The sequence below is a fragment of the Aspergillus lentulus genome (genome assembly GCF_001445615.1).
Source record: "Aspergillus lentulus DNA, contig: Alt08, strain: IFM 54703, whole genome shotgun sequence".
In the NCBI taxonomy this organism is placed as follows: Eukaryota; Fungi; Ascomycota; class Eurotiomycetes; order Eurotiales; family Aspergillaceae; genus Aspergillus; species Aspergillus lentulus.
This window is the reverse complement of record NW_028322118.1, coordinates 4,754,857-4,778,803: the sequence shown is the minus strand read 5'-3', so window position 1 is coordinate 4,778,803 and position 23,947 is coordinate 4,754,857. Positions and strand designations below refer to the sequence as shown.

At 52.6% G+C, this 23,947-nt stretch overlaps 9 protein-coding genes across 9 annotated transcripts; 4 read left to right on the top strand and 5 right to left on the bottom strand.

The window, feature by feature from the left end:
* Nucleotides 1-51: 51 nt before the first annotated feature.
* On the top strand, nucleotides 52-1,046 carry ALT_4748 (glycerophosphodiester phosphodiesterase; the record flags this gene model as incomplete). Its single annotated transcript, XM_033556868.2, has 2 exons — nucleotides 52-426; nucleotides 492-1,046. 2 exons carry the CDS (start codon nucleotides 52-54, stop codon nucleotides 1,044-1,046), a joined length of 930 nt encoding a protein of 309 aa, XP_033412759.2.
* Nucleotides 1,047-1,335: 289 nt separating this feature from the next.
* On the bottom strand, nucleotides 1,336-3,862 carry ALT_4747 (LIM domain-containing protein; the record flags this gene model as incomplete). Its single annotated transcript, XM_033556867.2, has 3 exons — nucleotides 1,336-3,488; nucleotides 3,561-3,695; nucleotides 3,754-3,862. 3 exons carry the CDS (start codon nucleotides 3,860-3,862, stop codon nucleotides 1,336-1,338), a joined length of 2,397 nt encoding a protein of 798 aa, XP_033412758.2.
* Nucleotides 3,863-7,269: 3,407 nt separating this feature from the next.
* On the top strand, nucleotides 7,270-8,974 carry ALT_4746 (inositol-3-phosphate synthase INO1; the record flags this gene model as incomplete). Its single annotated transcript, XM_033556866.2, has 3 exons — nucleotides 7,270-7,976; nucleotides 8,026-8,788; nucleotides 8,840-8,974. 3 exons carry the CDS (start codon nucleotides 7,270-7,272, stop codon nucleotides 8,972-8,974), a joined length of 1,605 nt encoding a protein of 534 aa, XP_033412757.2.
* Nucleotides 8,975-9,240: 266 nt separating this feature from the next.
* ALT_4745 (putative 1-aminocyclopropane-1-carboxylate deaminase) lies at nucleotides 9,241-10,293 on the bottom strand (the record flags this gene model as incomplete). Its single annotated transcript, XM_033556865.2, has 1 exon — nucleotides 9,241-10,293. The coding sequence occupies one exon, from the start codon at nucleotides 10,291-10,293 to the stop codon at nucleotides 9,241-9,243; it is 1,053 nt and encodes a 350-aa protein (XP_033412756.1).
* A 577-nt stretch (nucleotides 10,294-10,870) lies between these two features.
* ALT_4744 (bifunctional alcohol dehydrogenase/S-(hydroxymethyl)glutathione dehydrogenase) lies at nucleotides 10,871-12,346 on the bottom strand (the record flags this gene model as incomplete). Its single annotated transcript, XM_033556864.2, has 6 exons — nucleotides 10,871-11,085; nucleotides 11,133-11,770; nucleotides 11,825-11,960; nucleotides 12,020-12,134; nucleotides 12,236-12,250; nucleotides 12,326-12,346. The coding sequence occupies 6 exons, from the start codon at nucleotides 12,344-12,346 to the stop codon at nucleotides 10,871-10,873; spliced, it is 1,140 nt and encodes a 379-aa protein (XP_033412755.2).
* Nucleotides 12,347-13,658: 1,312 nt separating this feature from the next.
* tim9 (protein transporter TIM9) lies at nucleotides 13,659-14,117 on the bottom strand (the record flags this gene model as incomplete). Its single annotated transcript, XM_033556863.1, has 3 exons — nucleotides 13,659-13,853; nucleotides 13,967-14,036; nucleotides 14,110-14,117. The coding sequence occupies 3 exons, from the start codon at nucleotides 14,115-14,117 to the stop codon at nucleotides 13,659-13,661; spliced, it is 273 nt and encodes a 90-aa protein (XP_033412754.1).
* Nucleotides 14,118-16,346: 2,229 nt separating this feature from the next.
* ALT_4742 (Rho GTPase-activating protein) lies at nucleotides 16,347-19,235 on the top strand (the record flags this gene model as incomplete). Its single annotated transcript, XM_033556862.2, has 3 exons — nucleotides 16,347-16,503; nucleotides 16,781-16,933; nucleotides 16,999-19,235. The coding sequence occupies 3 exons, from the start codon at nucleotides 16,347-16,349 to the stop codon at nucleotides 19,233-19,235; spliced, it is 2,547 nt and encodes an 848-aa protein (XP_033412753.2).
* An 873-nt stretch (nucleotides 19,236-20,108) lies between these two features.
* Nucleotides 20,109-21,144, top strand: ALT_4741 (PIG-F family protein; the record flags this gene model as incomplete). Its single annotated transcript, XM_033556861.2, has 3 exons — nucleotides 20,109-20,537; nucleotides 20,620-20,906; nucleotides 20,991-21,144. 3 exons carry the CDS (start codon nucleotides 20,109-20,111, stop codon nucleotides 21,142-21,144), a joined length of 870 nt encoding a protein of 289 aa, XP_033412752.2.
* A 560-nt stretch (nucleotides 21,145-21,704) lies between these two features.
* Nucleotides 21,705-23,372, bottom strand: ALT_4740 (uncharacterized protein; the record flags this gene model as incomplete). The annotated part of the gene is made up of 1 exon (XM_033556860.2): nucleotides 21,705-23,372. The coding sequence occupies one exon, from the start codon at nucleotides 23,370-23,372 to the stop codon at nucleotides 21,705-21,707; it is 1,668 nt and encodes a 555-aa protein (XP_033412751.2).
* Nucleotides 23,373-23,947: the final 575 nt, after the last annotated feature.

Below are 23,947 nucleotides of genomic sequence, written 5' to 3'. Positions count from 1 at the left end.
AATCCATCTCCATCAACCTCTAAATACTCTACAGACTCACACAACCACACCATGAATCCATCAAAACCCAAACCCCAAACAATCGCCCACCGCGGCAAAACCAAACATCCCACCTCCAGCAACTCCCGCTCCTCCCAGTACCCTGAAAACACCCTCGAGAGCTTCCGCGCCGCTGCCGCCGCCGGCTGCGACGCCATCGAGACGGACCTCCGCGTCTCCCGCGACGGGGTCATCGTGCTCTGCCACGACCGCTCGCTAGAGCGGGTCTACGGCGTGAAGCGGTTCGTGGACGAATGTACCTGGGAGGAATTGCAATCCCTTACCACCGCCCAGGCGCCGCACGTGCGGATGCCGCGGTTGGTAGATTTCCTGGAGCTGCTTTGTGAGCCTGGGTGGGAGGGGATGTGGGTGGTGTTGGATATCAAGGTATTTACCACTCTACTGTAGTCTATTCTACTCTGGTTCGGACAGATAGGATACTGACGGAATAGCTGGGTAATCTCCCCGAACGGATCATCCCGCTTCTTGCGGAGGCGTTTGAATCAGTCCCGTCGAAAACGCCGTGGTCGAAACGTATCGTCCTCGGGTGCTGGTCTGCTGCGTTCTTCCCGCTGTGTGAGAGTTACCTCCCCGGGTTCGAGACCGCCTTGATCTGCTTCGATCTGTGGTATGCGGCGCGGGTGCTGCGGGGAAGCCCGGCTTCGGTGAATGTTAATCAGAAGGTGGTGATGGGGATGGGAAGTGGGTTCCTGGAGGAAGCGCGGGCCGCGGGTCGACGGGTGTTTGTGTGGACGGTGAACGAGCCGAGTTTGATGCGGTGGTCGATTGAGCGGGGGGTTGATGGGATTATTACAGATGATCCGGGACGGTGTCGGAGTATGGTCCTAGACGCGGTGAAAGGTGCCAGTCCGGGGACGCGAGACGAGAGAGTCACGGTTTCGCAGAGGGCTCAGGCGTGGGCTGTGTCGCTTCTGGTGGTCATGTTCGGGTGGCTCTTTCGACGGAAGTTTCTGTATAAGCTGGAGAAGCGGGATAAGAGCGAGTAAATAGATTTCACATTAATCATTAACGTCCTATTCACATGGCTGACCGAATTCCAAATATGGTACACCAAATATGCACAAGCAAGAGCAGAACTTCTGAAGCGACAGTGGGGATATATAGCGTATGAACAAGAAATGTAAAGAATTGAAGTGAAAAGCAAGGGTATATAACGGTCCAGACCGGATGAGGAACGAGTGAAATAAATCCAAAATATGTAGACCACGAAGTGCGCGAAAAGTTCAATCAACGCTGCCACCAGTTCATCAGGACAATCGAGCAAAATGATAGGGATCATGTCATCATTAACCGGGTCGTCCGCCTCTCCGGGAATCGTCGGGCGCCGGCTGGGGGAGGCCCACGCGGTACATCCAACATCCCGGAAGGACGACGAGAGCCAGGACCAGGACCCGGGCCTAAGCCAGGTCCATGACCAGGGCCAGGGCGGCGGGGATACCCAGGAGACATCGGGGGGTAGTTCGGGGGACGAGCGGCCAAAGGCGAGGATGGCAAGGTCGGCCGGCGCATGCGATTGGGCGACATGGATGCAGCGGCCCGGCGAGCGTCGCGTTCGCAGTACACCTGCCCGTTCCATTCAAAGTACTCGCCCTTTACAGGAATCCCGCAAGTTCGACAGGTCAAACAGTCGGGATGGAACTTCTTGTGATCCGCCGGCCCCGGGCCGCTTCTCTCGTTCGTTTCGAGATACTGGCCTTCGATACCCTTGTTGCATGCACTGCAAAGTGACCCGTTCAGTTCATGATAGTGTTGTGCACAGTATGGGCGGTCATTCAGCACATAGAAATCGGCCGTCTCGAATGGCGATCGACAATGGCAGCAGACGAAGCATTCGCGGTGGTACCGCCCAGTCAGGCGACCATCCTTGGACGAGACGGACTTTCCCAGAATTGCCTCACCGCATCCCCTACAACGCCCTTTGGGACGAGGTGGCGGTCGAACGGGAGGCTCTGTCGCTGATCGAGTAATCGTCGGCCGTTCCGGGGGCTCGTTTCGAGGATCGTGAGATCCTTGACGTACAAGAGGTACGCGAGGTACGCGAGGTTCGCGAGGCTGTGGAGGAATGCTCGGTGCCTTGTCTACCAGCAAGGACAAACTACCTTGATTGATGGCCGGGTCCGTGGGGGAGTCGGGACTAAGAAGTGAAGCAGGAATTCGCGGGGGTTCAAGATCACTGGGACTCTCCGTCTGCTCGGATTCGGGCAGCACTGGTTGCTGATTGCCATTGCCCTGCTGCTCTTTGACGACTCCCAGTCGGCTCGTCTCTGACGGCTTTCTTCTTGACAGGCTGGCTTCCGAGGGAAGACTGGAGATTGAGGTTCCGCTTCGTGTTTCAGAGGGGGACGATTCGGAAGAAGAAGAAGTCGAATTCTGCGTCGCATGAGCGGGAAAATCCAGACCTAGAGCACGAGCAAACTTGGAAACTGATGTGTTGCTTTCACTGCTCGAATCTGTGCCTTTCCCTGGGACATCCTTCGGCTCAGATTGCGAGACACTGGGTGGTTCCAGGTCTGACACCGAGGGTCGGAAAGCTTTGTATGAAATGTTGGCGGAGGACGCAGACGACGATCGTGCTTCATTAGGATCAAGCCAATCGGCAGGTAAGCCAAACGAACTCTGCGATGGGCTACGGAAAAAGAGCTCGGCGGAGCCTCGCGTGCTGCTAAGCCGGTCGGAGTTCGTATGAGACGATACACGCAATGGATCAGGAAATGGTTTCTCGGCGGTTGCTACCCCGAAATCGAACCCGCTGAAGCTGCCGCCCTTTCCGTCACGCTTCTGGCTTTCCGTCCCAGCTGATTGCTCGGCTGAGGTTGACTGCTCGATCAAAGGTTCTAGATGATTGGGGCGGCCGGATGATGCCTCTTCCGTGAATTGACGCGACTCTTGAGCAATGCTTCCGAATGAGGGTCGTCGACTGGACATAGCAGTCGATCGCTTGGAGCTGTTTTCACCATACCGGGTACTCCCGGCGGATGTTCCGTAACTACTCCTGCTGTCAATCGAGTCCCCATGTCTATGGGAGATCGCTTGAGCGCGAGGCACATCGTGCTGTTTCGTCAAAGGCGGGGGTGAACGTCCTCTCTCGTATCCTGACATGCGCGCACTCTGTGGAGGCAGCGGAGCCTCTCCATCCATCGCATGCGCGAATTGCGGAGAGGGCACTGGCGGTGCAGTTTGGGCTATCTGCAACCGCGACAGCGAAGCATTTCGTTTTTTGGACATGGATCGTGGCAAGGGGAACGCCGGCAAATCGCCAACTGGTTTGATCACATCAGGCGAGTCGGGTTCATCCAGAAGGGGGGAGATGCGACTCCTTTGCTGCAAATACGGCGATCGTTGTCCTGTTGATACTGAGAGCGGAGATGGGGTCAGAGAGTCCTTTTCACTCTTCGATAGATCTTCGTTGGGGTGCAAGTATGGCCGATCTAGTAGATCCAATCACGTTAGTCCACATCTATTGATAGGAAAGGACGAGCTCGTTACGCATCATAACATACTCGCTAACGATGGATCGATGCGCGGTGGAGGCCCCTGTCGTCCCAGCCTGAGTCCAGACGGGTTCCTCAGGTGTGACGAGACTGTCGCAGAGTCAGATTTTGGTGGAGGCGATGGAGGCGACGGAGATGGAGATGCTTGGACAGAGTCAGTAAGGCAGATATATGATTGATATATTCACAGTCGAGCAACTACCTGGCGCAGGTTTGCAGACGTGGTCTCCCATCTCCGAGATCTCGACACTCATCCCGCAATTGGAGCATTTGATGGTGGGCAACAGGGCCCCGTCCATCAATCCCGCCATGTCGACCGACAAGAGGTCTACAGGATATACGTATCACTGATATTGTTCGTTCATTGAATTGATAAACAAGCACAAAGGTGAATGAATGAATCCCTCAGATTAAGCAGTAGCCGTCATCTGTCCGTTTCTTGGTCTACCACTGGCTACCATCCACGTAAGGATCCCTGCTCGTTCTGCATCGAAGGCTGAATCCTGCAGTTAAAGTGATCAAGCCAGTCCAGGAATAGCGCAACAATCAATGTTCGAGATGCATAGAAGCAGATATATGTCAAACTGCAAGGAGTGGAGGAGAGGAAAATGGATGATAATAATAGTCCAGTTGCTGTTTGGAGCCGGGTTTCTTTGAGTGGGACCAACCGCGTCTGATGGCCCTCGTGTGACGATCCAGAACTCTAGTGTGCTTTCTTTTTCGACGGTGCGGCCCCAATCAGGAGTAGTTCAGGATGACACGCGTTCTTGAATTGGTCTTAGTCTTATTCTGCTCTATTTTTCTCGCGGCAGAAGAAGGCTGTTGGCGGATCAAAGCGAATAATCGAACCTACGAGATGGTTGGTTTGCCTGAGGCGTCGTGGTCTGATTGGGTGATGATATTTTTCTGTTTATCGCCCCTTTTCCCATGGACCACACACAAATATTGGCCTCTGTTTGGATGCTTCTGACTTGTACGATGATTCTTTCAGACAGGCTTGAATCTCAGATTACTCTCCTCTGGATATCTGGATATTTGATAATTGAGAGCACTATCAGATACTGGGGATACTCACGACTGTGCCTCTCAGAAAGGTCCATGGTCCAGGATGACAACCCCTGAACCAAGAACCACCGAAACTGCCGATCGTTCGTCAGGGGCAACTGGTCACTCTACTACCCATCCATTGGCTGTCAATACATACATCAGCCCTGTTCCTCCTCGGATCAAAACTCTGAGGTCGTATCCATAATCCGACCCTGACAGTGCACGAGCCTCTCATTTAGCTTGTGCTTTCTTGCCGCCAATGTTGATATGATCATAGTGCTCTCTGATTGCTGAATCCTTCGTCTGGGGACTCAAGATTACTTCCAGGTGTCTATAGGGTTGTTCGGACGGCTTTCATTATGCGTTCAGGTCATGGCTTACTTTGCTGCAAAAATGTGGACCTGAATATTGCCTTGAGGCAAGGGGCGCAAACTTAACCGGCCATAGTAGCTGCACTGAGCCGTCGCGGGTTGGGACATCGAATGAGGAGTCAATCCGCGGGACATCAATGGAGACTTGCAACTCGGTCGATGGCTACAGATTCGAACAGATCATCACACTCAGGCATCTGCAAGGCCAGATTGCGCATTTTCTAAGAGAAGCGATCTAGGGTATTGTTTTTCTATGTTGTCGGATACTCCGCACGATTGAATTCAAAACACGGGGTGTACCATGGTTGCGGGAAGATCACTTGCTGACCTCGTGAGCTCAGAAAAGGGAGCAAACCGTTCACGAGTCTTCCTTCGATTGAAGGAATGAGATTCATTACCGTTCCTTATGTCAACAAGTTGCAAGAATGCAGATTGTGTGGCTCTTTCAGTCAATGAGCTCACAATGTCTATTACTCTAGCATCTGATAGACTTGGACGAATCCCAGCTCCCACTGATCAACTCGAGGTTCAGGAGTTGGGAGGCTCACTTCTCTTCCTGGAACCTCGACAATTGGAAACAAGCATATACAGTTCCTCATAATTGCATACCTTGGGGCTATGTAATTGCCTAGCAGCTTGTGAGTTCGTAGTAGAATAGCTGCGAGCGCAGATGTCTACCTGTGGTTCACGCCGCATTTCGTACAAAAGCATTGATGATTATGGACCTGGCGATGTAATCCCCTTCCATATTGGTTGCACTACTGCCGTCAAGCCCGCATAAATAATTATGAGCAGAGGATGAGGCCATCGTGTTGGATGTAACCATGGAACCTCCAGCCGAGCTTTCCGCCTACTGCACACCGCAACATTCCAGGGGCTGCAAGCACCATGAGGCCATACCAGTCCACTGACATTCGTACACTCAAATCCCTGATAGATATTTGTTGTCTGTATACCAGCCTTTAGTCAACCCTTTGATCTTTGCTTACTTTCATCAAAATGTCCAGTCGTTCAATGTGCGAGACGGCAATTATGCCCCCGTCGAGGCCGAGCATAGGCACCTTCCTTAGGGTCCAGTCTCTCCGTAACTCCGTTCCGTCTCCATGCGTACTCCGTAGACCGCCAATTCAAAGCGGAGCATCACTGCAACAGTAAACTGTTTTCGTCCTGGTCAACACCGACTCGGCCCACTCTGTTCGCGAGTGATGCAAGCGCAGACCACAAGTTGTCCTTTACTCCTGAATCGGGTCCGATGCGCTGTCTCAGTTACTTTCTCAATCTAGGCACGTTCCATGTGCTCAATTGCCTGTTGTCGGTTGTCGTGATCGGTTTCTGTAGGTAGTAGTACTTGGAGTATCAAAGATATGAAACATGACTCCTGAAGTTGTCATTTATCCAATAGATAAAGCACTAGCCGACAGCAAAGATTGAGGTTGACGGAATAATGACGCCCGACCTAGCAGTCTTGGAACCTCGGTGTATCTATCCAGTGCTATCTCGCAGGAACAGCGTGTGTTCCGCATCCAGGCAGCAGCTTTGGGAGCTTCACCAACTGTCAATAGCAATTAATGAGCGGAGACCTCAAGATTCTACAAAACAAAGTGTTGCTTCGATCGGTAGAAGGCAAATGGTAAGCCAATGGACAGCATTAATGGAGGGGTACCTGGAGGGGCAAGAGACACTAGAATCTGTACTTCTACTGATAGTCACACCGCAACTGACAATTCACTACCCTTGATTCCTGCTTCCGTTATCGCTACCAAGTCACTACTGGCAACCGGGGCCTAATTTGGGGGTAGAACCTTGGGGAATCCTCATTGAGATGGAGAGAGTGGGTTGCGGAGCATTGCGGGAGACATCGTGACTAAGGAGTATCGTGGTCCGCTTTAAATATCCTGCCGTTTTCCCTCCTCGCCCCCTTGGACTTTCTTCTTTCTCTCAACACATCGTACATCAGCTTCTGTTCTCTAGTCCAAGAATTTTCCTGGTTCTAAGCTTTCTGATCACACTCTCCGAGGCGTGATCGCTTAAAAACCGTCAAAATTTTCGGCACACTTCTCAACTCGTAAGTACTGCGTCATGTCCGGAACCATTCCCCGTCTCCAGGTCAGGAAGCTCAATTGAGCCTGCCTTCCTCAACTTGCGAGTGAATAACATCACAATTGATCCGAGCTGACATACTTTGTCTTTAGGCGTCACCACCCGTTCAACGGCCGGCGCTCATCCTCTCGTGGTGGAGCACCGGATAGTTCACTATACATCCAATAAATCACTCGAGCTTTCAGCAAACTTTTAAAGCAATGGCTCCCCACGCAACCTTGGATGCTGCTGCCAATGGCGCCGTGAACGGGTCGGCTCGTACCACCACCGCTCCTCTTTTCACCGTCAACTCGCCCAACGTTGAGTACACTGACAACGAGATCAAGAGTCAGTATGCTTACCACACCACTGACATTACTCGCAATGCCGATGGTAAGATGGTCGCCACTCCGAAGGTGACCAACTACCAGTTCAAGGTCGACCGCAAGGTCGGCAAGGTCGGTATGATGTTGGTCGGTTGGGGTGGAAACAACGGGTCCACGGTGACTGCTGGTATCCTTGCCAATCGCCGCCGCCTCGTCTGGGAGACCCGCGAAGGCGAGCGCGCTGCCAACTACTACGGCTCCGTTGTCATGAGCTCCACCGTCAAGCTAGGTACTGATTGCAAGACTGGTGAGGAGATCAACATTCCGTTCCATGACATGCTCCCCATGGTCCACCCCAATGATCTTGTCATTGGCGGTTGGGACATCAGCAGCATGAACCTTGCGGATGCCATGGACCGCGCGCAGGTTCTTGAGCCAACCCTCAAGCAGCTGGTTCGTAAGGAGTTGGCCGAAATGAAGCCCTTGCCCAGTATCTACTACCCCGACTTCATTGCTGCCAATCAGGAAGACCGTGCAGACAATGTCATCGAGGGCGACAAGGCCTGCTGGGCTCACGTCGAGCGTATCCAGAAGGACATGCGGTGAGTGCAACCACTGATCCAGTTATATAGATGCTAATAAACTCAATAGTGACTTCAAGGCTCAGAATGGTCTGAACAAGGTCATTGTCATGTGGACTGCCAACACCGAGCGCTACGCTGATATCATCCCCGGCGTCAATGACACTGCAGACAACCTGCTGAACGCTATCAAGGCCGGCCACCAGGAGGTCTCTCCCTCTACCGTTTTTGCGGTGGCTTGTATCTTGGACAACGTTCCTTTCATCAACGGATCGCCCCAGAACACTTTCGTGCCCGGTGCCATCCAGCTTGCGGAGAAGCACGGTGCCTTCATTGGTGGTGACGACTTCAAGTCGGGCCAGACCAAGATGAAGTCTGCTCTGGTTGACTTTTTGATTAATGCGGGTATCAAGCTCACCTCGATAGCCAGCTACAACCACCTGGGTAACAACGACGGCAAGAACTTGAGCTCTCAGAAGCAGTTCCGTTCCAAGGAGATCTCCAAGTCCAATGTCGTTGATGACATGGTCGCGGCGAACCACCTCCTCTACAAGGAGGGCGAACATCCCGACCACACTGTTGTCATCAAGTACATGCCCGCTGTCGGTGACAACAAGCGTGCTCTGGATGAGTACTACGCCGAGATCTTCATGGGTGGCCACCAGACCATCAGTTTGTTCAACATCTGCGAGGACTCTCTGCTTGCTTCCCCTTTGATCATCGACCTGGTTGTTATCGCCGAGATGATGACTCGTATCACCTGGAAGTCGGCTGATGATGCCGAGTACAAGGGATTCCACAGTGTTCTCAGTGTCCTGAGCTACATGCTCAAGGTATTTATCCTACTATCTTCTGGGCATAGGCCATAGACTAATAGATTACAGGCTCCTCTGACTCCTCCTGGCACCCCTGTTGTCAATGCTCTGGCCAAGCAGCGCTCTGCTCTGACCAACATCTTCCGAGCCTGTGTTGGTCTCCAGCCTGATTCTGAGATGACCCTGGAGCACAAGCTCTTCTAGGGGGAGTCATTCCACGATCATGCTATCGCATCTGCCTATTAATAGTTTATCAGTAGCCAACTATAGCCACTCGTTATAATGAATCAATCATCGTACTTACTGTTCGGTCACTGTACTGTAGTTTCTCATTGCGTATCAAGTCATTTTTATTCATCGAACTCCTGCTCGCGCTTGGATCGAAATGGAATGACATTATATACTCCTCGTCCAGCCAAATATATATCTCGACTCAACACACCTTACAGTCCAAGTGATCAGTGCCCACGCTACTTCGCTCTCCCAATCTCGCTATACGCATTCAAAGCCGGCTGCCCCCCAAGATGCGCATATAGCACAGTCTTCCCCGCGAACTCGCCCTTCTTCGCCAAATCAATCAACCCCGCGAAGCTCTTCCCTTCATACACAGGGTCCGTGATGAACGCATCCTTGCTGGCAGCATACTCCATGGCCTTGATAGTCCCCTCGCCAGGCACCCCATAAACCCCCTCATGGTAATTCTCATCCAGAACCACATCCTCCTCGGAGATATCCTCCTCCTTCAGCCCGATCTTAGCAGCTGTACTCCTCGCAATCCTTAGCACCTGCGCCCTCGTCTCCGCCGGCCTCGCCGACGCATCAATCCCAATAACCCGCCTCTTCTTGCTGCTTTGCTCCATCCGCTCCAGCAACTTAAACCCAGCAATCATCCCCGCAAACGTACTCCCCGTCACCGCACACACAACCACCACATCGAAGAACACCCCCATCTCCCGCTCCTGCATCGCCACCTCAAACGCCCACCGCGCAAACCCCAGCCCGCCGAGCGGATGGTCCGACGCCCCCGCGGGTATATAGTAAGCACGCTCACCGCGCGCCTCACATTCACCCATCAACTGCTTCAGACTCTCTTTATGCCCGATCCCAAAGCCCGCAGGGTGCAATCGCACATCCGCCCCCATCAGCCGCGATAGCTGGATATTGCCTACCCTGTCATAATGCGCGTCCTCCCAATCAACCCAGTGCTCCTGCACAAGGCGGGCGGTGAGGCCGGCGTGTGCGGCGGCGGCGGCGACCTGGCGGGTATGGTTGGATTGGACGCCGCCGATGGAGACGAGGGTCGTGGCGTTTTGGGCGAGGGCGTCGGCGACGAGGTACTCGAGTTTGCGGGTTTTGTTGCCGCCGTAGGCGAGGGCGGAGTTGAGGTCTTCGCGTTTGGCGTAGATGGTAGTGTGCAGATCGGCGGAGGTGTTGGGGAGCGGGTGGATGGGGGAGGGGCCGAGGGTGAGGGTGTAGCGGGGGATGGAGGCGAAGGGTTCTGGGAGGGGGATTTCAATGGTCATTTTGCTTTGCTTTTGTTTCTTTTGTCTGCTGGTTGAGGTTGACGTGTAGAGGTGGAAGGGCAGCGGTAGCTGCCCCTCTTTTATACTGCAGGTGAGTATCTCAAGTGCCTCATGTCACTGAGACGGCGCGGGTTGGAACTGGTATGCTTATCAGTATGCATCGTCAGTCATTCTCCGATGGATTCGCGGATCGGACGTTGTCCGCTTGATAGGAAGATGGCATTGGAGTTACGGAGTAGTCATGGAATTCCGATGCGGGGTCGCGGTGATGGTATCTATGGGTGGAGAAGTTGCGCGTCTCTGTTAGACAAGACCTAGCGTACTCAAAATTGGTTGCAGAGGGGTAGATCTAATGATCAAAGATCAGCAAGGTCCTCGGTCACTGACGGATACAGATGGCAGTGAGGACCTTGCGAGCATTAGAGACATACAAGTAGTCGGTTGGTACACCGTTCTATCTACTGCCAATTGCTCAAACTCATACAGATTCAGTTGCAATAAAGAAATGGTATATTGATACGCCATAGATCGTCAGCTCGTCTGTATCTGATTTTACACATGGAGAAAACATAACCCTCTACGACATGTCGACAACGCAGCGGATGCAGTCACCCTGCTTCATCTGCTCAAAGGCAGTGTTGATCTTGGAGAGCGGCTCACGGTGGGTGATGAACTCGTCCACCTTGAGCTCGCCATTCAGGTAGTCGTCGACCAGACCAGGCAGCTGTGTACGGCCCTTGATACCACCGAAAGCGCATCCTTTCCATACACGGCCAGTAACGAGTTGGAATGCTATTGACTGTAAGTAATTTGCAGTTGATTATAGGACACACACTTACGTCTGGTAGAAATTTCCTGGCCAGCAGCAGCAACACCGATGATGATACTTTCGCCCCAACCCTTGTGGCAGGCTTCCAGGGCGGCGCGCATAACACCGACGTTACCGGTGCAGTCGAAGGTGTAGTCGCAACCACCATCGGTCATCTCAATGAGCTGCTCCTGGATGGTCTTGCCGTTGAGCTTGGTGGGGTTGACAAAGTCGGTGGCACCGAACTTGCGAGCCCACGCCTCCTTGCTGTCGTTGACATCGACGGCAATGATCTTGCCAGCCTTGTTCTTGACGGCACCCTGGATGACGGAAAGACCAACACAGCCAGCACCAAAGACAGCCACGTTCGAGCCCTCCTCGACCTTGGCGGTGACAACGGCCGCACCGTAGCCGGTGGTGATACCACAACCGAGCAGGCAGGACCGGTCAGTAGGGATCTTGGGTGTGACAGCGACAACGGAGATATCAGCAACAACGGTGTACTGGGAGAAGGTGGAGGTGCCCATGAAGTGCAACAGGTCCTTGCCACGGGCCTTGAACCGCGAAGTACCGTCCGGCATCACACCCTTGCCCTGTGTGGCACGGATCTTGCCGCAGAGGTTGGTCTTGCCGGACTTGCAGAACTTGCACTCACGGCACTCGGGAGTGCTTCATATCGGCGTTAGCTGGATATTACTCGACTGGTTCATCGCTGGAACGTACTAAAGAGCAACGACATAGTCCCCGGGCTTCACCGAGGTGACACCCTCTCCTACCGACTCGACAATACCAGCACCCTCGTGTCCGAGAATGACGGGGAAAGCACCCTCGGGGTCCTTTCCAGACAGTGTGTAGGCATCTGAAACCCGATTAGTTGTGGCACTTTTTCTGAATACTTCCCAACCTAGAGATACCAACCTGTGTGGCAGACACCAGTGTGCAGAACCTGGATACGGACTTCGTGAGCCTTGGGAGGTGCGACCTCGACATCCTCAATCGAGAGAGGCTCGCCAGCACCCCATGCAACGGCAGCCTACAGTTCCCAGTATGATTTAGCTTGTGTGCGCCGAAGCAGCCCAGTATAACCTAGTCAAGCAGGATTCCGGAAGGGTGCTGTAGCGTCAATGGTCGTACCTTGCAAGTGATGGTCTAAATGCCCAGTCAGCAGCCACTTCTCACGAGAAGGTAATCAATTTCGATGATATAGCGCTGATATCGACTCACCTTTCCAACAGTGTCGGCCATGATGTCAACGAGTTCGGAGTTCGGATGGTACGGGAACTCTGCGGAAGAGGAGCGCAGGGAAGGTGAAATAAAGGATTGTCTTTCTGGAGGAAGGCGATAAGCGTGCAAGCCTGATTATAAAGAACCACGTTGCTCGAGACGAGTCGATCGGGAAGTGGATCTTTGGTCTTCTGAGGAGGTCAAAATTCGGCGAGGGGGAGGGGATGGCGGTGGGGTGAGGGGTAGCGATACAGACTCCGACGGGAAACTCTCGGGTTGGACAATCTCATATTCTGGGTTATGACTCCTCTTCCTTTGACATTTGGATCATGCCAGGTGGATCTTTGATAGTAATAGTAGTAGTAACAAGTCAGAACTGCATATAATCCCCTCATATCTCCGCATTCTCCAATTGATGTTGGACGGTCTGGTGCGGCAGTTGATCCAGCTTCATTGTACGGATAGTCTGTTCATTACTACGATGCAATCAACCTCTAGGGAATATGATCTGTACAGCCAGCTCAGCAGCACTCTACCATATAGCTCGCTTGCCAACTGAGCAATATTATCCTGGCTCGACAACTTCTATACACCAGATATCGAGCGCGAGGCCGAGTTCGGCCTGTTCTCTCAACCAGGCTGAGCTATGATGACGAAAGTGTCGAAAAGGGTAATGTTTTCCGGACGACATTTGGTCCGTGTCCCGCCAAGACATCACTAGCTACGAGCCTATGAGGCAGGATAGTTACCACGAGAAACAATGGGTAGATAGATGCCAACAGAATGCTCCGTTCTATCGTTCAAATGAGTTGACTAATCTCACATCTTTGGCACAAATCAACCAATAAGTTCCAGTCGTCGGGCTAAACTAGACTGTAATCACCCGAATTGGAGATTTTTCCCAGCCTTATCCTTGTATCGGGCTTGCTTGTCTCTGATAGGAAAGCCTCAACTGCGTCATACTGAGTTACATATTTCTAGATAGATACCCGTGAAAGTAGATCGTCTCAAATGACTCCGAGTTTTGCGCTTCAGTGCCTTCATTTTTTCTGCATTGGACAATGTGACGGGCCATCAACCCATCAAGGGCTACCGGCTCATGAGTCACGAAAGTAGGAATATGCTATATGGTACATGTTACACAGATCAAAGCAAGCCCAAGCAGATACCTCCCACTATAGCCCCTTCGTGGCGGATTCTCCTCCGCTTTCATACAGGAACCAGCCCAGATGCCCATTCACTGAGCAGAAGACGATCATGCCCCAGGGCTGTGAAATAGAACCCAACGCATTTTATACACCATACGAAGAGAAGAGACAAGACCACGGGTGGATTACCGGCCAGGCATCTGTCCACCCTGCATCATAGCAGCGTTCTGCTCCTGGAAGCGCTCGTTCAAGCGGCCGGAAGCCTTCATATATTTGTCCACGCAGCGCATGACACAACCTTCTTCACGGGAGATAAGAGACTTGGTGGTGAAGTCGTTGACGCAGTTGTCGAAGCAGCGCTGGACGAGCTTGGAGTACATCTGTATGGCGGAAAACAGTCAGAAGCAGGCCTCTACGGTCGACGGGTCGAAGATATTGGACACAGGGTAGGACACGTTGGGCGGCGGGATCAAGGCGCCAGATAAGAACATACAGTCATAAACTCCTTCAGTTGCTTCCTTTCCATGCGAGAAGCGAGCTCTCGCTGTTCCGCGGCTGTAAGTCTGGTTCCATGTTAGTTTAGCGCACGAATCCCAAGACGGGCTTGCTGAAGACTCCGTAGGCAAAAGGACTTACCCGTCCATTATGATGTGATCTAGATGTGGCTTGAAAGACAAAGCAAAAAGAGAAATGTGGATGATGATGTTTCGATCAAGCACAATAATTTTTGATGAGCCGGCACTTGATAACCTTCGAGGCTGCGGAAGCTACTGTTTTCAGTCACGTGATACGTGATGAGCTCATGTGACCTCAATCACCTGTCTCTACCTTAGAGCTTTGCGCAGTCAATCTACCTCTGGATGATAAGGATGATACATCATTGTGCCAGTTTAAGATCACGGATCACAAAATGAGAGTTAAGCTATCAGTACACCAATTTATAAGCTCTTATTGAGAACCGCGCCTCCTCAGTGCCATTCAGGCTTCTGCTCCTACCGCGGCTATACAACGGAAGAAAGCTCGTCCACACCCGAAATGTTACCAACCGACTTGACTCTACACATTCGAGTCTAACCCCTTTAGGATAGCCGAGCTCCAACTTAAAAAAAGAACGCCGCCGCCAGCCAGAAGTTGGGGGGCCCTGAACAGGCAGGACTTAATGCTGAAATTGTGGCATGGACAGAACCATGGTCATCAGCCTTGCTACATTGCCAACCCCACCAGGGTCACCACCCATACATACCTTCTCTGGAAGTGATCATAGCTAGCTAATCAATGGGATGAATGCTCTCTTACTCTGGCTTGAATTATCTATGGATTTAACGGCCAGTTTCCATTAGGAAGTTTTTTTTGCAATGCTAAAAGTTTCTAATGCCCCTTCTATCCACAGTTACATATGTGGCATACTGGCATTAGCTTCTGCGTGGTATTGGTGGATCAGTGGCTTCACACATTACCTATCTGAATTTATCCGTAGATTATATTGACTGTACTGCGGCAGACTCCGTCTGGTATTGCAATATCTGGCTTCGGTCTAGTTCAATCAGCATATATATTGAGCTTACATCTGTGGCGTGTACCCCCTGTTAGCCTTGGAACAGTCTGGTATGCCAGTTACCCTAGCCAACGGCGAAATGAAGAACCTGCTCTGTTCAGCGTCATTATATCATTCTTAGCTACGGGGTACACTGGTGTGCCTTTCTTTGTGTTTGGGACCTGGCGACTAGGTCATCGGGTCCCAAGGGTCTCGATTGCTTGGGGGAGGTGACTCTCTTATTACTTTTCCCCTTCGAGAAGACCTAGTCTGTACTCGGTACCTTGCTATATACCACTTTGGTCTAGTGCTACCTTCTACTTAGTTGAACCTAGCCGTATCTGCTACTCCTGTGGGCGGGGAATCGTCAGCGTTCCATCGACTTTCCCGATAGTCTAGACAACTAAGAGAAGCAGGACTGCAGGACTCCAAAACTTCCAGAGCTGCTGGTTCCTTGGTTCTGGGTCTCTTCACTGCTCATATAGCAATAAGCAATCATTACATAGCGCCCGGTAAGGTACCTTCTAGTTATTATGTATGTCCTCCGTAGATGGTAGTCGATCCCTCGTCAAGAAAATTATCCTCTAACCTTACTTACCTCAGCGCTGAGGGTCATAGTAATAATAATAATAATAATAATAATAATAATAAATCGGTTCAGCCCATCAACGCCCCTCATTCTCCTCCATCGCCATCTCCTTCGTGGTGTTCCGCCAATCCTTTCTCTACTCCTCCTCTCTTTCAGACGTTCTAACTGATTATTGAATGAAAAACCCACCCCTGTCTCCATTTAGTCTTCACTCCCTTGAACTGAGACCTCCTCTAAGGGATTGGTTCATCCCCTCCCTTTCCACAGTTCCCAGGAGGAGCCTGAAGCCACTGTCAGCCTGAAGAGAGTAACCGTCCCTTGTGCCTCTCCAATCTAATCACCCTTTCTTCCATCCACCGTACCTCTTAACCCCTCCGACTTGACCACTTTTTTTCCCGCCCTCTTCTCTCCTTCTTTCCCCCGTACTCCCGTCCTCACCATTTCAGCTCCGTCTCATCGCCACTCGGTCGCATTTATCATCGAGGCATCCACGGGACTTATCGAGCTGGATTTCCCCGCATTATTAACTGACCGTCTCCTTCGTCGATCCGCTGTGGGCGTTGCGGACGGCGCGCGGCTCTGTCTCCCGCTGGTGCTATTTTGGGATCACAGTTCCAGCCTCGGATCCTGCGAAAACACGAGGGCGGTGACGAAGGACTCGATTTTATCGCCTACCCCAGAGTTACTCTTTCGAATAACAGACCCGAGAGGCCTCCTGCCAACTCACATTTCTCGGACACTCGAGACATCATGGTGACAGGCAAGTCGCAGCCTGGCATTGAGCCGATCCACCCCCTCCCACCCTCTGCGAACCATGACGGAATCGCGACCTCTCCACCATCAAAGCGAGACCTGGCATCTTGGTGGAGGCAGTTTAAACGTAACACGAGGAAAGAGGATGTCAAAGGTACGCTATTTGGAAGAAAAAAAGCCCTTGTCTGTTGGAGGCGCTGGTTTCTGAGTTGCCTGCGCTGGGCGACCTCGGTTGCGAACCAGCGCTCCTGGCCTATGCGACACTTTTCCTGCAGTTCGACAAACTTGCAGCTAGCCCTGCTTTTGTTATGCTTGCTACATCCATTCTGCGTGCAATTACTACGAGCGTGTCCAGAAAGCTGCTTTGCTTGGTGCTTGGAGTATTTCTGAGTGCTCTTTCTTACGTGAGGCTAATCCGCCTTCTCTCGCAGAAAAACCTCAGGGTATCTTCGGTGTTCCCCTCAACGTCAGCATCAAATATGCGAATGTTGCGATCTCCCTCACGAACGATAACGGCGAAAGCTTCATCTATGGTTATGTACCCATCGTCGTCGCCAAGTGTGGTGTCTTCTTGAAGGAAAAAGGTACGAACAATCGATCTTCTTCTTTGCTCGGGCGAACGGCCTACTGACTGCGGTTTTACTTCCAGCAACGGATGTTGAAGGCATTTTCCGTTTGAATGGATCTGCGAAACGTATCAAGGACCTGCAAGAGATCTTTGATTCGCCGGAGCGATATGGAAAAGGGCTGGATTGGACCGGATACACTGTCCACGATGCTGCAAATGTTCTGCGTCGCTACCTGAACCAGCTCCCCGAGCCGATCGTACCTTTGGACTTTTACGAGCGGTTTCGCGAGCCGCTACGCGCATACCAGAGGCAGGTTCAGGAAAATGGATCTTCGGCTGATTCGGATGCCTTCGATCACGCAAAGGCTGTCGCGGCCTACCAGCAATTGATTAGGGAACTTCCCCCACTCAACAAACAACTGCTTCTCTACATCCTTGATCTCCTCGCCGTCTTCGCGTCCAAGTCTGACCAGAATCGAATGACATCGGCGAACCTCTCCGCCATTTTTCAACCTGGGCTACTGTCTCACCCACAGCACGATATGTCGCCAGATGAGTACAAGCTGAGCCAGGATGTTTTGATTTTCCTGATCGAAAACCAGGACCACTTTCTTTTCGGAATGAATGGTACTGCCGCAGATGAACAGACCCTGAAGGAGGTCGAGGGCGGTACTGCTCGCCGGACGACGACGAATTCCAACATTAGACGCTCAGTGTCCAGCGCGAGCGGCGGCGCGGATAGCTTCCGCAAGTACGAGAATCTGCGTAGGAACGTCTCCGTGTCCTCGAAGCATTCACGCCATTCAAACAACTCTCCTGGTCCGGTGACACCAACCTCCTTGAGTGGTGTTGGAGTCCATCGAAGCAACACATTGCCATCTAAAATGTCACCAATATCTTCCGCGAGGTATGGCAGGGTTCAGGAATCGACCAGTGTTCAACCGTCTGGGCTCAACCCTTCTATCCAGAATTCCCGGTCATCTAGCCGCGCCCCCACATCGCAGGAGGAAACTAGCCAAACGACGCCGGCGCTTCCGTCAGGATCCAACGCCGAATCTGGCACTACATACATTCACTCGTCGACCCATGGCCCCATGCCAAAAGTCGCCGAAGCTCGCTCCCCCATCGCCGAGAAGCCTGGCATTCAGGATCCTCTACCGACCCTGGTGTCCTCTCCTCCGCCGTCCGTCGTGACGCCAACCAAGGAGCGAAAGTTGTCGAGTTTATTCACCAAGTCCCCTCCGCAGAACGGTGAGCTGAAGGAACCCCGTCAGCCAAATCGTCTGAAGAAGAAGCGGATTCCAGGCAGCGCCAGCGAGAGTGCCCACAGCTCTTCTCTGTCGCTACAGGCAGCGCCAGGTGAATCTGTTGTGAGCGTCGTCCCCTCGGCTACACGGGCACACGAAGCCGATGGTGAAGCCGGAGGGGCGACCCCTAGACCTCCTAACACGACAAATCCCGGAGATGATACCACCGTTAACGCCGCTGGAGAGAAACCAGGCGTCCAGAATGACTTGCACAATGCAGACAATTCACTGAGACCGCATGGTTCGCGCACACCCTCCATGAACTCTCGCTCCTCATTCACAGACCATTCGGATCTCGATCAGACAGACGAGAAAGCGGACCGCCGGGAGCACCGACGGAGTTGGAAGTTCCATCGGTCGTCTAAGCGCAGCAACGAACAAATCGGACTCGGTCTTGCATCGCCACCCCTTTCCGCATCAAATCCCAGCGCTGAGCGCAGCACGACCTCAGTGGGCAGTTGGCAGCAATCCAGCAAGAGCTCGCCGTCGGATTTGCAGCAGTTCGCCAGCGACCCATCCCAGCAACCTTTGAGCCTGGACGCTGAGATAAACAATAGCGCGGCTCCAAAGGAAAGCATAGAGCCCGAGAAGCGGAGCCTCTTTGGAAAATTCAAAGCCAAGGTTGCGCTGGTTCGGGACGGCGTGAGAGATTCGGAACGAGACCGTACCAGAAGCCCGGCGCAACCGGATGAGAGACCTGCGTCCAACCATACCATGTCCCCTGCTGGCAAGGACAGAATCAGCAGTGGACCTGCACCAATTGAGGTGCCAAAGGAGAGCAGAGAAGAGCAAACGCGCTCCCCAGTATCCCCAATCATGTCCAGCTCCGGCCTGCCCCCGGCGATCCCGGAAGAACCCCGCACTCCAGACAGTCCTGTCATGTCGCGTACTGATCCCGACTTGGACAAGGAAGCACCAGCCGCTGCCTCTGCTGATCTTAGCAATCCATCGCACACTGAAGCTCTTGCTGCCGCGCAGCCTGAACAGAACAAAGAATCTCTTCTAAATTAGATTCCCTCGTTAGGCTCGGCAGGCTATTGCCCTGAGCAACGCGGAACGACGAGCCACTGCTCGCCCTACGTCACTTTTTTGGAATGTAACGCAGCCAGATGTTTTTTTGCAATGCTTTTTCAGTCCTTTGGTAGGCTCAGAAGTGGGCCGGCAATCGATTATTCTTGTGTATTTTTCCTTTATGCGTGTCGAACTTCTAGCTATAAGTTCGGTTGCACGAATTTGTTTTCGTCTCGACTCTACACCTTCTTTTGATTTGCTGGCTATGATGTCCAGGTGCCTAACTAGAGCAGCGGTGTTCAAGCTTTTTGCTGCCTGTTTGTTATTGGGGCCAACTCAATGAGTGGGACTGTATATCGCGTCTCTGTTCGGTGGGCGTGTCCCATTCATACCCCTGATCCCCTTTCTGTTACGCCATTTCATGCGTCACGATTTACGTTTTCCCGTATTTCCTTTCGTCGGGTAGTTGGCTTTGCTTCTGGTGTTACCTGTCATTCGTGTGGGTATAGGATGGAAAAACAAAAGACATAGAGCACTTTTCGACGCTTGATCGCTTCCTGTCAGTATTGTGTAGTGAGTAGTGTGATTTGCGGCCATGAATGAGGACGATATAGAGTCATTATCAAGACTATTCAAATGACTGTTGTGAGTGCCTGAAAACGAAGGCGGCAATCAAGGCAACCAAGCCATAGCTCATGGGATGAGCCAATCAGGGAGTCAGGGGATCCGGCCCTGCCACCGAACTCTCCGAAATAATTCAGCATCGTCTCCAAGTACCTCGAGTTTCAACCCTCACTCGTTCTCAAAGTCGTCCTCGCACCCTCCTTTGAATACTCTACACGGGGCGCTCCTGCGCCCATCAGTCCTGTCATCATGACTTCAGCGCCACCCTCCCCCCTCCGCGCAGCCAATGCCGCTTCGTCCGCGCCAGTCCCCCCTCCGGCCATGAAACCCTCCGCTCCGCCCGTGAATATCCTCCCAAGCCAACTCGCCCGGACATACTCGTTCGTCCATCCCGCCGCGCTGCTGGCCATCCTGGCCGTCCGGTTCCAGGCGCTGGTCGCTGATCCCGTCGTGGAAATGCTGAATACGCTCCCCTTCTTGGCGCTCCTGCAGGTGACATACGTGATGGTGTGTCTGCCGCCCGCGGGCTCGGTGCTGTCCTCGCCGCCGGCCTCACCTGTAGGCGAGGGGGACGAGAAAGACAAGGAGAAGGAGAAGAGGAAGCTCCCGCTTCGAGCGGGGAAGCTCGGCAAGAGGAAGAACCAGGCGCATGCGGCCGGTTTGTCGGCAAAGTTGACGGTATGCACCTCCTCCTCTTTCACAAATATATTTCGATATGATCAATTTGGATGCTCATGCTGGTGCTAATGGTTGACAATAGCCCGCCCTCCTCTCCCTAACCCTCACTTTCCTCCTCGCGACCCCCGTCCTCGCACTCCTCCTCGTTCTCTTCGGCGCCCCCCTGACGACACACAATGCCGAGACGGTCCTCTGCGCCGCGCACATGGCGCTTTTAGCTTCGACAGCGCTGATCTACGTACATGGTGTCGACGGCGCTGTGTGGCGCGAGGTGTGGGCGTTTGCGCGCCCGGCTGATGCCGTCTGGGGCGGTGCGCTGGGGACGGCCCTCGGGGCGTGGTTTGGGGCTGTGCCGATTCCGTTGGATTGGTGAGTTTTTTTCCCCCTTTTGGTGACCGGATTCTCGGTTGGGATTCTGTGGGTGGAAGTGATGCTGACGCTGCTGGTGATCAGGGATCGTCCGTGGCAGGCTTTTCCTATTACTATTCTGACGGGTGCGTATATCGGGTTTGCGGTGGGGTCTATGGTTTCTCGGTCGCCGTGGTTGTTTGGGAAATGGCTTGAGTTTACGCCGGAGGAGGATGATCGGGTTAAGAAGACGGAGTGAGCTGGGTAGGACCTGGAAGATTGCGCTGGGTTGAAGCATGGCATTTAGCGTCTGTAGTTGATTTTTATGGTTCTTGTAGATAGTACGTAGTAATAGTGTTGATTCCTGCATTCCTTGTCTTACGGGTCGCATTTGGGAGTTATGTTCTAGTTCCGGAGCCTGTGTATGTCCTTCAATCTATTGGTATCTATATATGGAAGGAATTATAGATCAAGTGAATGGTGGTATCATAGGACAGACCTCATCCTGGGGTTGTGAATGAATAAATCAAGAGGGTCATGACAGGCCCCACAACGGCCAATGCGATCAAGAGCAATTGTTCAACAATTTGGATCAGTCATGAAAGAAAGAGAGTTGAGATAGCTCCAACTTGTAAAATTAGACGCCATGGAAGGGTATCAATGGCCGCAATGAGAAAAATGAAAGTTGGTGGAAGGATTGATGAATGCTTTAATTGAAGAGGCTCATCACCTCCGCCGTGTTGAACATGAGGATAAATGAGATCTCCACATTATATGACCCCGAAAGCCAGCCGGGAAACGATTGGCAGCTGGGGAATGTCATATCATACGAGCGACCTCAATGCGCCGGTTACACTGCCACTTCGGCCGCCCGAACACGTCGTCCCTGGAAGAGCCTCCAGGACTCTCCACTTCGGATTCACTCTCGTACGGCGAGCCGATCTTTTCCGAGCAGGTCACGGAGTCCGTTGGACAGCGAGCCAATGCTTTCCTCATACGATCAAGCTCCTGAGACTCTCGGCTGCGGATAGGGTACATCGTGCCCACGGATATTGAGTTGTTCGCGAGCCGTTGCAGCTGCTCGATGTCTTCCTTGAGACTGGTGACCTGCGTCTCCAGATTTCTTCGCGCGGTCTGCTCCCTTCTCAGGAGCATGACAAGAGCGCTGTATTGCTCGACTGAGATCCCGCTGAAGTCGCTTAACGAGGTGGAAGATGGTGTTTGCAAAGTCCGTGATGGCTGCAGATTGCTAGGTCGTATTGTAGCGGTGCTGATAGGCCGACCGTCCGGCGTGAATCCGTCGCTCTTCAGCTCCCCGGTGCCGGCGGACTGGAGATGAGCCGACGACTTGTTGCGGACATGTCGTCTGCTCTTGGTGGGCGTAGAGACTTTATTTTCTTTCAGTGCCTCGGCCGGCGAAGGGTCAGCGCGGACATTCTGCATTCGGGCAATGGCAAACTCAAGGTCGATCAACTTGACCTCTAGTGTTGTGAGTCTCTGCTCAAGAGAGATATCTTCGCTGTGCTGCATGCAGTTTACAAGATTTCCAATGTTCGGCGTTATGCTGTCCTGTTCCTCCTGCTTCAGAGGCACCTCAACTGGGCGCTCGCTGGGAGTTTCGGATGTGCTGGCAACTGTTGTTCTTGTAGGAGGTCGGTCGGACGTTTCGCTGTCTGAAGCCATATCAAAAGCTGATGAATTGACGTAGGTGGTTTCAGTGCTGCGTCGTCTCCACTGAATAGGGGACATTTGGTGATCTCGTGCCATCGCGCGAAGCGCATCAGCACTTCGTGATCGCCTCTTTACTCGCAGATCCTCGCGGCGTAGCAGGTCTGTCTGGTCACTATTCGCGTGAGAGCTCCTGTCCCGGCTCCATCTTGCGCTATCCGTATTGAAAACTGTCTCCATCGCATTTCGGCCGTCCTCGGACATGATTAAGCTGGGTAATGTAGCTCGCCGGCGACAAGAAAGTACCGGTGCAAAACTATGCGAGCTAGCTTCGGGAACCCGCAAGCCGCCACCTTCCCGTTGAAGAGGGCTGCTCGAACTTGGCGTCTGTGACTTTGGACTCTGGAGCTCTAAGAAGGAAATCTCGGTCATGTCCTTGTTTGACCGAGGCGTTTGCGAGTGTGGGGTAGGAGAATCCGAGACGGCATCGTCGAGATCATCAGTATCACTCCGCCTTTTGCGGGTGAAGATCTTTCGCATAACCGTCTTCAGAGTGCTTCCTGTTCGCCGATGCGTATTGGGCACTCTTGTCAATGTGTCTTGGGCATGGTGCCGGGGCGCTGCTCCTTGGGAGTTTCCGCGCAATGCGCTTGCTAAAATAGGAGACCTCGAGCCGCGTAGAGGTCCACGGGGACTCAGTACCATTTGGTGGGATGTGACCTGTGGTAAAGCGGTGCCCTCATACGACTCATGTGCTAGAGTAGAGTGACGGCGAAGTTGCACTGAGCTCCTTTCCGTACTGAAGCTGGAGCCCGCCATCTTCATTCAAGGGCTTCGTGGATAGTATATTCGGCCAACGCGCGACTGAGATCGGCGACTGTAGGGATTTGATATAAGCTTTGTTATTAATCCCGGGTATTCAGAGGGTATCTGTCAAACTGGACTTTGCCAATGAGAAGAGTATTGCTTAAAGCTTATTTGAAGCGAGTGTGTGGGAAGATATCAACTGAGAACATATGGGGTATCTCGAATATAGGGAATCAATGGGTCGAAAACAAGGAGAGTGTGCCTGGAAGCAAGAGGGGCAGTTAGCAAAGTATTCCGCATAACACGATCAAAGCTAGCGCAGGGAGCCGGTGGAGGGGTTTTTTTAAGATTGATTCTTACGTTAGAGTTGTATCAAGAATGTGTAAGCAGGTGGTTTGATACCTTAAGAGGCCATGTTCGAGCCACAACGAGAGACAAGGAATGCAGATGAGATGATGACAAGCTTCCCATGAATCGAAGATCGCAATAAGGGAGAGCGGCGACCAGAAGATCAAATGAGCGACAATGAAGCTACCAGGGTGGTAAGTGACCGTAGTTAAGATGGCCTTGTCAGACGTCGATATCTC